This window comes from Rhamphochromis sp. 'chilingali', assembly GCF_963969265.1.
Source record: "Rhamphochromis sp. 'chilingali' genome assembly, chromosome: 18".
Classification (NCBI taxonomy): domain Eukaryota; kingdom Metazoa; phylum Chordata; class Actinopteri; order Cichliformes; family Cichlidae; genus Rhamphochromis; species Rhamphochromis sp. 'chilingali'.
Window position 1 is genome coordinate 9883545 of NC_137945.1, and position 12792 is coordinate 9896336.

Here is a 12792-nt window from a genome sequence, read left to right on the forward strand (position 1 = left end):
TGAGGCTGTGGACAGGTGTCTTTTATACAGATGATGAGTTCAAACAGGTGCCATTCATACAGGTAACGAGTGGGGGACAGAAAAGCTTCTTACAGAAGACGTTACAGGTCTGTGAGAGCCAGAGATTTTCCTTGTTTGAGGTGACCAAATACTTATTTTCCACCCTAATTTACGAATAAATTCTTTACAAATCCTACCATGTGGATTCATGGATTTTTTTTTCACATTCTGTCTCTCACAGTTGAAGTGTACCTCTGGTGCAAATTACTGACCTCTGTCATCATTTTAAGTGGGGGAACATGCACTGACTAAATACTTTTTTGCCCCACTGTACCTTGGCAGCCTGCCCAAGTAAAGCATATGTGAAGGAAACACATTTAATTTTCCAAAACACATAAAAAATAAAGTTTTAGATGAATTCATCATATTTTTTTTACATTAATAACATATTTACTAGTTGCTGTTAATTTGTGGGCCTGTTTTAATATAATCAATATTGTTTCTTAGCAATCTCATTTCCTCTCATTTCTTCACCACCTTTCACTCACCTGTAAATTAATACGAATCGTCCTCTCCTCATCTAGTGCAGTGGCCAGCTGCTTCATCTCCTGCCTGAAACAAACCGTCACAAACAAATCATGATTGTACATATACAAGAAACAACCTGCTGCTTAAAAGGCACACACTCACCTATGTTGGCTCTTCAGCAGGTCTATGGAGGCCCTCAGGTCTCTCAGCTGGTTCCTGAGTTCCTCCAGAGATAGGGGTGTTTGTGGTGAGTGCCGGAGCTCGGGTGAGGGACTCAGACCCGAGGAGGAAGACGGAGAGGCGGATCGATGGCTGGAGTTTGGCGGGTTCAGGATAGAGGGCTTGGCGGGCAGTGGTACTTTACTGTCAGGAGCCTATCCCAAACACAGATCAACAAGAAGAATTGAAGAATTTAGCATTTATAATATTTTCTTCCTCTCATATACAAGATCTAACCTCGTACACAACGTCCTTCGTGATTAAAATATACAGAAAATGAAAAAAAATAAGAGACTGTGCAGGATTTTAGGTTCAAGAAAGAAATTTCTGTCTTGATTTTAAGCACTTTACAGAATAAAAGTATGTGTGTGTCTGTATGATCAAAGCTGCAAGCTGGATGGGCCTGGAATTTATTGATAGATTGTTTCACTAACTTGATGATGTTCAACTTAAAAAGAAAGAGTCAAACTTGACCTTTTTTGTGATATTTAACCTTAAAAGTGACTTAATGTACTTCATGTAATTAAATAAAGCATTATCTTTTTTTTATCTGCCAACACTAACATTTGCCAGAAGCCTTGAGTAAAATTACCAAAACACAGTTTTACAAGTCAAAAAACATGAAATTCTGTAGTGTAATGCCCCCTGATGGATTAAATGAGAAGCACAAGGAACTGCCATGGCCGTACAGAGATGGTGGGTACTCCTTTCCTCAGGGAAGCATCTACAGATCTGGTGGAGACAGAATCATGATTGTCCTTCACTCGCTCCTTGTCCTTCCTGACCTCCACTATCGGTGAGTCCAGGTCAGTGCAGGACAGAGAAGACTGCAAAAGAAAGAAATGTGCTTAAAAATGTATACATTCACTGGTCTTCTTTTTTCAGACTACAGATATATTCTGATAGCAAAATATCCACAACAAGAAGAAAGAAAAAAAAAATCCTTGTATACAAACTGAGACAATAATTTTTAAAAAGCATCACAAGAAATTTATATTTTGCAAGGACAATCTAGTTTAGCGAGAAGAATGGAAATGGGGAGAAACATCTTGTCACAGCCTGGGCCTCTGACCCAGCGCTCCGAGTTTATTTTGGTATTCTTCTCGTGTTAGCTTTGTGATCATGTGTTATTCCTATTTAGTTTAGGTTAAAGGCAGCCATTATTTATTGTTTCCTTGGTTTCCATATTTGGATTCTTGAGTTTATCATGTGTTTTTAGGTCTGTAGGCTTAGTGTTGTCATGTCTAGTTTCCTGTTTTATTCTGAAATAGATCGTGCGTGTTCTGTGTTCATGTGGTTAGTTTTTCTCTCCCCTGTGTTGTAATTATGTTTAATTCTAGTCAGCTGTATCCTCATGTGTCCTCGCGTCCCCTGATCACCTCGTGTGTATTTAAGTCCTCAGTCTTCCTGTGCTCAGCGTTGCATCGTCTGTTATCTCTCAGTCATAGAGTGTCATAGGTTTTTGTTTTCACTGTGTTTCATAGTTACTCAGTATTCATGGTTTTTCATAGTTTTCTTTCACTGAGTTTCATAGTCTTTCAGTTACAGTGTTCACAGTCTTCTTTGTTTTCTTAGTTTCAGGTTTTGCCACCTGCAATTAGCCAAATGTTGGAATTAAAGCTCTGTTCTCCTGTGTCTGAATTTGGGTTCGCATCTGAAATGCACCGGCTGCTCAGTCGTGACACATCTAGGTCTATTCTGAAGTTAAGCTTATTTGCCTGACAGCATCTTTAAAGGTCACAAACAAATCTGTGGTGAGGGGTGTTGGCTATCAAAAGCCTTGATTTGGGTGAAATTGAAGTAACAAAGTCTTGATGAAATGCTGCAAACAGAAGTGATAAAAATGCAAATAATTTGATTAAAACATTTGTGACTGCATGAAAACAAAGCTATGTTTCATTGAGTTCCCTGAATTACATTTATTACTAAAAGCTGTGAGGGTGGGAAAAGAAAAAGAATTTAATTTCAGTGCCTAAAGCTATCAGAAGAATGTGAAGAAACATCTGCTAAAACTTCCTGAGTTTGTGTGTTATGTTGAAGGCGTATCAACAGAAGTTAAAACAGGGCTAGGCCATATTTATGTGTAATACAAATTTATACCAAAAGATGGTGCAGTGAGTCAATGTAGCACTGTAGCAATGTTTAAGCTACTAAGTGCTGATTTAGACTTATTCAGGGGGGTTTATGGTTACAAGGTACCTACAGTGTGGATTTAACAGCAAGTATAAATCCCCTGTAATGCAGAACAATGGCTGATGTTTCTGACTGAAAACCTTCCAAAAAGAAACCACACTTGGTTGGAAAGAAAAGAAATAAAATAAAAACTTGAATAAAGAGTAGCACCATCTTATGCTACATAGAGCGATGTCAGAATTTCTAAGACATCAGTGTAAGCCTCGACTTTTTGGTAAAACATGACCATACTGCAAACATAAAGGTTTTTATAATTGTCATTTTTATTTATTTCATTTATTTTTTTTTAGGCTGATTGACACTAAAGTATTGGTAATAACAGAAAAGAGTGGTTAGCGTTCAAAGCTTAATCTACAGTCAGCCAGCAGGGGGCGACTGTATTTTGGTTTGAGGTCTGTAGAAATATGTTGTCTTTCTTTCTTCATATAAAGTCATTTCTGAAAGGCCGACTACAGACTGACTCACTGGTGTGATGATCTGTGAGCGGGGTCGGCGGTCCGTGACTCGTGGTCGCGATGCCGTTGGATGACTCAGCTTCTCTGTAGAGGAGACAATTGCGTCCAGATCCATATCTGTGCAGACACACACCAGAAATGCAGAAACATATTAGAGACTCCGGCAGAGCAAAAATTCTGAGCCCGCTCTGACACTGCATCACTGCTCGATGCTTCTGTCAGTCTAACTCACCGGTGTCACGTGACCTGTCAGGGGCAGAATCTGGTGTCGAAGCCCCGCCCTCAGATTTGGGGCTATCACACCTGAGCAAGTAAACCATACGTAAATATTAGGCTCATTATGCTCAGGCATGTACAAATCAGGGCGTTTTCTGTATCTGAGTGTGTTTGTGTGTGTACTGACGCTAGTGTGGGCGGTCTCTCGGGACGCCGCGGGGGTTGGGAGGAAGAGGAGGCGCTTGACTTTGGAAGGAGGGGTTTTTTGGGAAGGAGAGATGGGAGGGTGGGCTTAGAGAGGTCTCCGAGTTTCACCTCTTCACCTACGCACAAAACAAACAGACACACAAAAATCATACAACATAATGAGAGCACACAAGCAGATCAGAGCTGGATATGCATGCAGAGGGACAAGCATGACTCAAACACGTGCATCATTAGACAAGGGGAAGGTAAACATGGCTGCCTCAGCAAAAATGAACAAATTTTGACCTTTGAAGAGGAATAATTCAGCTGTAAAGGTTAAAGGATGATGAGGGCCGCAGGAAATAAAAGGAAACACACAGACAGGGCAACAGAGGACAGAAAGGATTAAAAAAAGATCAGGCATCGAGGTGGTGGCAGCGGTATTTGTCAAGTATTTAAGCTTCTACTAAAAATGAGCCAAACAAGAACCATTTATTATGTTACAATTCAAGAAAATCCTCCATCACTGTTGCATAAAATAACTGGCGTGATTTCATCCAAGACCAGTGTGTACAGTGAAACACCTGGATTGGCTATGCATCTGACCTTGACCCAAGGTCATAGCTGACCATGAAAAAAAAACAATTCAAGAAATCCTTTTGAGTAATACAGCATAAAAATAGATGTGAAAAGAGCTGTACATCACACTTTTTATTTATTTAATAACAAGCTGACGCGAGCACAGTGTAATAAGATCATCACAAAACACCAAAGTTTAGCTCTTGCCCTTTGGGGGGATTTGTGTTCTCTGAGTGCTCATGTTGGTAGTATGATTAAGAGAAGTATTAAGTTGCTGCCATTTCTTTTCTACATCCATTTTTCCTTACAGCAGAGTCACTTTATCCTCCAGCCTGCTTCTGGATCTTTTTTTTTTATCAAGAATGTATTTATTTCCCCCTACTCCCCTTACAAAGGTGGCCACACCTACAACCAATCAGGATACTTACTATCCTTATTATGAGTCTAGATTAAAAATCTCATTTTTTAGAGTGACCTGCAGTTAATGCCAGGTCTACAAAGGACAAAGGACTAAATACAATATCCAGAGCGTATGCAGTAAAAGATTGTAAAAGTAAACAGGTACAACTTTCATCCTTTTCCCAATTCTTTAAAACTGACTTAAATAAACAGTCACCAGTTCTAACTATTTCATGTTCCACATAATACAAACTTCATCTACTGGTCTATAAACCAGATTTGGACTCTAAATGTTGTGGAAGAAACTGTTGAATGCTTCAGCGGGACAGTTCATGTTTGTTGCTGCAGGTGGAAGTAAAGAACTTAACCTGTAGCTGCATTTGAAGTGTAAATTGCACTCAATGCAAGTGTATGGAGGCAAGCTGAGAGTCTGTAACTATTAAAAAAAAGCCCAGAAACAACAGTTGCATCAGTCTTAATAATAGTGTGTCTATTACTAATCCGATAAAAGGATTTAATCTTTTAAATAACGACAACAAAGCAAAAACTGTCTCAAAAACTGACTTTTAGCTGTGCATGGTAAAACCTTTCATGCTTTTGGAGACTTCTTAAAAGCACTTAGCTGCAGTAGCACCCTCCTACTCAGCATGTACTGCTGTGCAAAGAAGCCACACGGAAAAGTGTACCAGCACGATTGCTTTTGACTGATGTAACAACAAGCAACACCTTAAAAACTGTCAGCCACAAAATCATAGAACTTACGTACTTAATTGTTTGGGGTTTTTTTTTAGCAAAGGCAAACTCCAATCATAGAAACTTTGCTACTTTATTTAAATGTATGACAGAGTTATGGAAATCAGTTTGACAGTGGTACAAAGTAACACATAAGGCTGATGACACTTTTTATCTCTGATTGTATGTTTTTAACCCCACTGCAATCTCAGTATATCGCATATATATAAAAGAAAGACATCATTTCGTGCTGCTCTGATACAATGACATCGCGGCCACTGTGCAGACATCTGGAGACATCCGTCTCACACCAGCAGCACAGTCAATGCCAGTCTTTCTTATGCTTAAAACCACGTAAAAACCCATAGTTTCCTGTTGCACACAGACTGATACTGATGCACCTCTTCAATCAAAGCTCTGCTATTTTGCTCAAAAAAAATAGCGGGGCAATTCCCGTAAGTGATATCTGCAGAAACTTGACCTAGAAAAGAATCTGTCTTTTTTATGTAAAGAAGCCCAGCAGGGTGTTATATGATTATTATTAGTATGAAGGATGTTAGTAATTAGCCGAGCAAATAAGTGAGATAGTGCAGCCGAGCACTAGTCAAAGCAGGTCAGATTTTACCTCGATCCTGGTCTCTCTGGGGAAGATGTTCAGGCCGCTCAGGAGGAGCCTTCCTGACCTCTGACTTTTTCTCTGCAGTCAGAGTTCAAAGGTTTTTTTGTCTTTCTTTATTTTTACTATTTTCCCCCCTTTATTATTTTTTTATAGTCTCAGACCACAAAAACAAGCAGGAAGATGAGAGCTGTTACCTGTGGTGTGTTTTGCCGACGGTGCACTTGGAGGAGGCGGTTTCTTTGGTCTCTGGAAACGCATACAGATGCAGAAGCATCACAAAACCACATCTGCAGATTTCAAACATCACTATAACCTGGAAAGTTTTGCGAGTCATGACAAAATCACCTCTTTCTCAACTTCTAGCAGCTTGACAAAGTTGTCTGGGAAGACACCTTGCCTTCCCCCGATCTCCCCCATCCACCAGCCTGCATCGGCACAATCCTGGACAAAATCATTTTTAAGTATTTATTTGAATTTGCAGATGCCTGGAAGTGAATGCAGATGCGAATACGAAATCGCACAATGCTTCGCTCACCTTAGTGATGATATTTATGATGTCCCCGTCTTTGATCGTCAGCTCATCTTCATTTTGTGCTTCGTATGGAAAGAGGACTTTACACTGCTCCCGCCCTGACAGCCAGTCAAAAAGAGTCAAGTCAGTTTAATAGAACAAAACCACCGAAAAAGTCAGAAACAAGTGGGTTTAGACAAAGAAGGCAAACTGGATTTGACCTACATAAATAGAAGAATGTGTTTTCATTATGCAAGAACGTCATCAACACAGTTTACATCGAGCAAAATATGTAATTTATAATTGGAAATATAAAAAAGTTCCAAATAATCCCTTTATTTGTTTTGTCTTTTTTTTTTAATGATCTTTTAAAGTCTTTTATCCATAGGTTTTACAATAAACAATAATAATCCCTATCAGTGATCTAATAATGGACAGATGTATTCACTCTGAAAAAAATAGTTTGTTCTCTTGTATAAACGGACATGCTTGGACAAAAGCCCAAACGAGGAAGCACTTTCAAAACAGTGTAACAACATTAGACACTATGATAATAAGAAACAACGCTTTATTAGAATGAAAGGAAACCTGCAAAAAGTGTAGGAAATGATAGCAAACAGTTTTAGTTGACCGAATGGAACACATGGAGGGATCCTGTTTGGTTTGCACATGTATTTGAGATTTTACGAGCCGTTCTCAGCATCATTGTTTAATGTGCAGGAACCAGGGGAATGCTGAGAAAGCTGAGAGACAGTTTACCATTGTGGAACGGTTTCCTTAAACCCACACTATGATTTTTCTCTTTAAAGTAACCAACAGGTTTTAGTACTGAGTCCTGACCGTCTAATTTATCTAAACTTACTCAAACGGCAAGAGAAAAGGGATCAAATATGAAGGTAAATATAAAAAGGCGGTCGCAGACAGACCTCGAACCCTTGTCTTAGGTCTTGTGATTAAATTACATGTCATGTTGCCTAAGTAAGGCACATTTTGGACTGCTTGTCATTTTGTTACCTGTTAAAAATTTGGCTGCTTGGTTGGGAAACCTTCTGTTTGGTATGCTTTGTTTTAGTCTTTTGTGATGCTTGCTGCTTCTAGCCTGCATGCAGTTAGTGTTTAAGCAAATATTCTTCTTTTAAATAAGATCTTCAAAACCTGTAAACCACTAAACCACAATTTTTCACTTCCTGCCACATGAAATAAGGCCAGATGATTGCATTTCGAGAGTGCAGAAAAAGGGCAAATTTGGGGATTTTTTTTCTATCTGGTAACTTAGGGACAAGTTACACATGTAACAACTGTAACATGAAGGTGAGTACACATGTACAGTAATCCACTACATTTCTGAGTCATGTGATTTACTGTAATGTGCTACTTTGGAACATGTTACATGCAACTCTGCTCCTTTAGCAGGCTTCTGTTCTTCTTCATGGTTGAAATCGTTGTTAAAGGGGTTTCCCTTTGTTAAAATATGACGAATAAGGATTCCTGACCAAACACCAGAATGTGATGAGCTGAAAGTGACATGTGCGTCGATTTGTCATTAGCACAGTGTTTTTGCTAGATTCGCCTACACGACAGTTAAGATGCAACTTCTCACCTTTGCTTTTGCTGTCAGGCTCAGTCTTCATGCTTTCAACTGCAACGCTCGCTGCTTTCCCGTCGCTGGCCTGAGTGGGGGAAGAGACGTTGGAACATCTTAAGTTTCAGACTCTTTCACATTCTCATCTATGTTTTAACATAGTTTTTGTTAGGCACTTCCTGGTTTGAGTCATCATGTTTTCATCTTTTATTTATCAATTTGTACTGTGCAAAAGCCTCCTGCTAGCTCCCATTTCTTTAATAGGTGTAACAATATTTATTGCAACATGCTAATATTAATAAAAATACAGGATTTAAGAAAAAAAACAGATTTTGTACAATTCTAATAAACTTGAAAGACAATATTTAGTATGACCACCTTTGCACTTCAACTTCAAAAAGGATAAGCGGAAGCTAATGGCTGGATGGATGGTGGATAGACCAAAATACTCAATTTTGCTCTACAAAGGCCTGATACCCACTTACGAGGACATTATACTGCTACTGTTCTATCAGAATTTTAAACGAATATCCTCATATGTGGTTCTTATTTTTCTTAAAAACAAAAATAAGGTAAAAAAATAAATAAATCTGGTAATTCTTTGTTTTTGCATTCATCGGGCCCCAATATGCCCAAACATCAAAGAGAAATTAAAAATGCATGCTGTGGAAGAGTTCGGGTCTTAAGAGGTTAAGGACATTCAAAGCTCTTTGGCTGTTGGCTGCTTTTTGTTCTGTTCTCTGTCGATCCCACACTGCTTCATTAATGTTGATGTCCTGGCTCTGGAGAGGCTGCTGGTTCTCTCTGTGTTCGGCACCAAACCATACCAGAGCTTCCACTTTTTTTTCCGAGATGGGTGTTTTACCTTTTCCCTGACCTCCACTGTACATACCGATGACAATTTAATTTGGATTCATCCCTCCATCGGACCTGTTGCCACTGATTGTCAGCCCAATTCTTGTGTAATCTGGCATACCTCAGCCTTTTGTCCTTATTTTCCTTCCTTGAGAAAGCCTTCTTGATAGAAACCCTTCAACTGAGACATTTTCTGATGGGTTTTCAGTGAACAGTAGATGAATCATTTGAAGGGCCGGATGTATTATTAAGTCCTGTGTGCTAGCTCTGGCTTTACAAGATTTTTTTCTGTTTCTTAAGGACATGACTTTTGAAATACTGTTCATCTGCTGCAGATAGGTCTTAGTCATCACTTGTCCACTTTCCTAAGTTTCTTTTAAGGACATGCTTTTAAGGACACAGCTTGTGAGACATACCACATTTCTTGCTAATATTTCTTTGAGAATCACCTTTTTGGTGAAAAACCAGTCAGTCTCTTATCTTTGGCATGAATTGCTTATGCATGAATGATTCATAGATCAGTGTTAAGTGTCTTAATAAACAAAACAAAGATCGCTCTGAAAATGGCCTGGTATAAGTACTGAAAATGCGCTAAGAGGCAGCCAATGTCCAAAGAAACACCACTTTAAGCTGAGCATACAGTTTTTCAGTCACGTTATCGAGCATCTGCTCAAACTGCACGATTGACTCGCAGGGGTTAGAAGTTCGTAGGTCACGATGCACCTGAATGCTCACACTGTGCGTCCATAACATGAAGGTTATAACAGAAAATCTGTCGCTCGCTCTCCATCCCTGTCTTTCACTCACACAGACTCACACCACCACCATCAACTTTGCTAAATTGCTAATGAAAAACGTTGATCAGGCAGCTGTGATTGAGCAGGATTGTCCATCCAATTATTTTCACGGTTGTTGTGGTCGTGATAATTTTGTGAGGCCACATCGAAAAGGCTCGGATGAGCTTTCCAAAGTTCTACAAGTTGTGCCTCCATTGCTTGTGTCTAGATCACACGCTGAACTGCCGTGCTGCTCCGTCTTTTTCACCGACATTTATGTGTTTGCGTGTGCACAGTGTGAGAGGCTGCGTTGACACCCTGCGTTGACACAAACAGGTTTGATTTTCTTACAACCAAGCGATTGATGAACGGGAGCTGGACGTGAGGTGTTAATCGCTTCTCGTTATCCCACATATACTACACGATGCACGACACAGGATGAAGGCGAAACTCTGAAACTGAAAAATCGGCTCAAAATGAGCCACAAATCGCACAGTGTAAGCCCACATTAGAAGAGTTAAGATAAGATAAGATAAGATAAGATAAGATAAGATAAGATAACCTTTATTAGTCCCACACGTGGGAAATTTGTTTAGAAGAAAACTCTGGCTCTTTGGAAGCAACACATAAAGAAATGATGGCTGTCTTGAGGCTTTTGCACAGTATTGTATGTTTGTGCCTTTATTTAAATGCAAACATAAATCTATAAATCAAACATTGTGAAGTTTCTTTATAAATAACTTAACATGACTTGACATTTCTGAATCTTCTTCAGGGCCTCACAGTATTCAAGTAACACACTCAGATTTTCCTAATTGCACTTGAGTATAGCATCTTTGCTTGTCATTGAACTGAATTCAATGATGAGGACAAATCAATCAAAAATAGGCTCGAGAATGGAGAACAGTACACCGTGACAGCAGTGGCAGTCAGCACTGGTGAAACATTTCACAGAATTTCACTCAAATTGGTAGTAAATGAACCACACATAACAGGAAAATAGGAACACTAGCCAAACATAATGATGGGGGAAAAAAAATCAACTGTAAGGGTAAAAAGCAAGACTAACATAGCCGGTACTTTTCCAGTCTAAGCAGATAATTAGAGAGGATGAGCTCAGATTCAGCACAACAGGCTGACTTGCTGATCATGTTGAACACGCACACGCTACAGCTACAGTGTGCGGGTGCCGTTAAAGCAGCCGTTGTTTCCCAGCTGGAGTGGATCCCTCATTCATGTTTGTGGAACCAGTGGTTGCTCTTCCTCAGGAAAAATACACACACATACCCACACACAAACAGCACTCAGTCTGGGAGAAAACACACACACTGCTTTCTTCTGTTCGGTCGGGAGAAACCAACACCGCTGTGCCACCTCCTCTCCTCTCCAAACCCTCCCCTTTTCTGTCTTCTACCCTCCCTAATGAGACCCATGTGGAGCCACAAGCAAAGAGAGACCATTACAACATGACAGAGAGGTTTTGTGCGATACTACTCTTCGAACAAGCAGAACTGAAATCCTTTATGCCATATATGGTTTCCTACTGCAAAAACATAACTGTGAACACACAAAAGCACACAGTCCTGTAGAAGTAGCAGCATGAGAATATTATCATGACCTTCAACAAATATCAAACCATACCACCTCATACATAGAGTGTGCACACAATGAATACATGCTGATTCATCCTCACATAACCCTTGAAGCTGCATGTACGGTGCAGGGTGCTATTTTATCACCTCATCACTGTAAAGCAGATCTTCACCGGCTTGGTATGGTGTGAAAAGACTTTGAAGAGATCTTTGCAAGAGGTGTAAACAATGTAATGGTTTGTTTAAAAAAAAAAACCCATCAGGTGAAACGCCGTCTTCTCAGATCATTCAAAAGATGCCTATAGGAAAACAAGGTCACGTCTTCTTTACCTCTGCTTGAAAAGTGAAAGTGCACTCTTTCTCCTCAACACCTCTGCAAATTTAAACCCCGTCACTTTTTTTTCTGAGGCTGCAGGGCCTCACCACCACACTGCCCTAGCTGATGGAAACAGTAGGTTATTTTACAAACAACGAGACGGATGCTGAGTGGCTGTCTGCTCAGAGCCGCTGCGCGAACAAATCAGATGTTAAACCAAAGACACTATTTGCAATTCTCAAACAATGTCCAGGTGTTACATAGATGGCTACTAAACTTTTATATTTAAACCCAGGTTACATTTTAGCCTTACCAGGTTGTGTCTGAACAGGTTTTAGAGAAATTTGCTCCATGATCTTAATTTCAAACATGCATTCACCTTCAAATTAGGCTGATGTGAAGACTTTTAAAACTAATTTAAACAAAAGGGGAACTTTACTGCTGATGTAAATGTTTCAGATTTGAAAACTGATCCTAAACATGCAACGTTTATGTCACAGTGACCACTGAAATGAAGGTGTTCATCTCTTCATTGATTCAGCCATTTGGCTTCAAATTATGTATGTTTTTTTGGAATAAACTGTACAGAAGCAAGATGCCAAGATGACTGCTGGGTACAGTCAGTCCTATCTGATCTCAGACACCAAGCAGGGTCTGGTTAGTACTGGGAATACTAGCTGCTGTCATTTTTTTTAATGGCTGTGGTACAGGAGGTAGAACAGGTCATTTACTAATTAGAAAGTTGGTGGTTCAATCGCTGGCCGCTCTAGCCTGCATCCTAAAGTATCCTTAGGTGAGATGTTCTTAATGCCTTTATCTGAGTGTGAATGAGACGCGCTGCATAAATTGCCTTAAGTGATCAAGTAGAGTAGAAGAACGCTATATAAGCACCAGTCTATTTACAACTTACTTCTAAAAGTCCTTTCGTGTCACATGAAACAGGCTTTTGAAGTGACTCAACAATGAAAACAAAGTCAACATCACCAACAAGGAGAGGAAGTGGACCTTATAGCTGGGGTTGTGGTTTTAACAAA

General features: G+C 39.7%; 1 protein-coding gene across 2 annotated transcripts in view; it reads right to left on the reverse strand.

The window, feature by feature from the left end:
• The window catches only part of sh3kbp1 (SH3-domain kinase binding protein 1), a 48186-nt gene that overhangs the window by 5732 nt on the left and 29662 nt on the right, over positions 1 to 12792 (reverse strand). Inside the window, exons 8-18 of one of the 2 annotated variants that reach the window (XM_080865346.1) lie at positions 8238 to 8307; positions 6662 to 6756; positions 6472 to 6567; positions 6321 to 6372; positions 6133 to 6204; positions 3799 to 3934; positions 3628 to 3698; positions 3406 to 3512; positions 1437 to 1574; positions 691 to 902; positions 549 to 612 (exon numbers count right to left, since the gene is read on the reverse strand). In XM_080865346.1, the coding sequence (XP_080721472.1) occupies positions 549 to 612; positions 691 to 902; positions 1437 to 1574; positions 3406 to 3512; positions 3628 to 3698; positions 3799 to 3934; positions 6133 to 6204; positions 6321 to 6372; positions 6472 to 6567; positions 6662 to 6756; positions 8238 to 8307 (1113 nt within the window). The remainder of the gene's footprint in view (positions 1 to 548; positions 613 to 690; positions 903 to 1436; positions 1575 to 3405; positions 3513 to 3627; positions 3699 to 3798; positions 3935 to 6132; positions 6205 to 6320; positions 6373 to 6471; positions 6568 to 6661; positions 6757 to 8237; positions 8308 to 12792) is intronic. The other variant, XM_080865347.1, reaches the window with a different exon arrangement.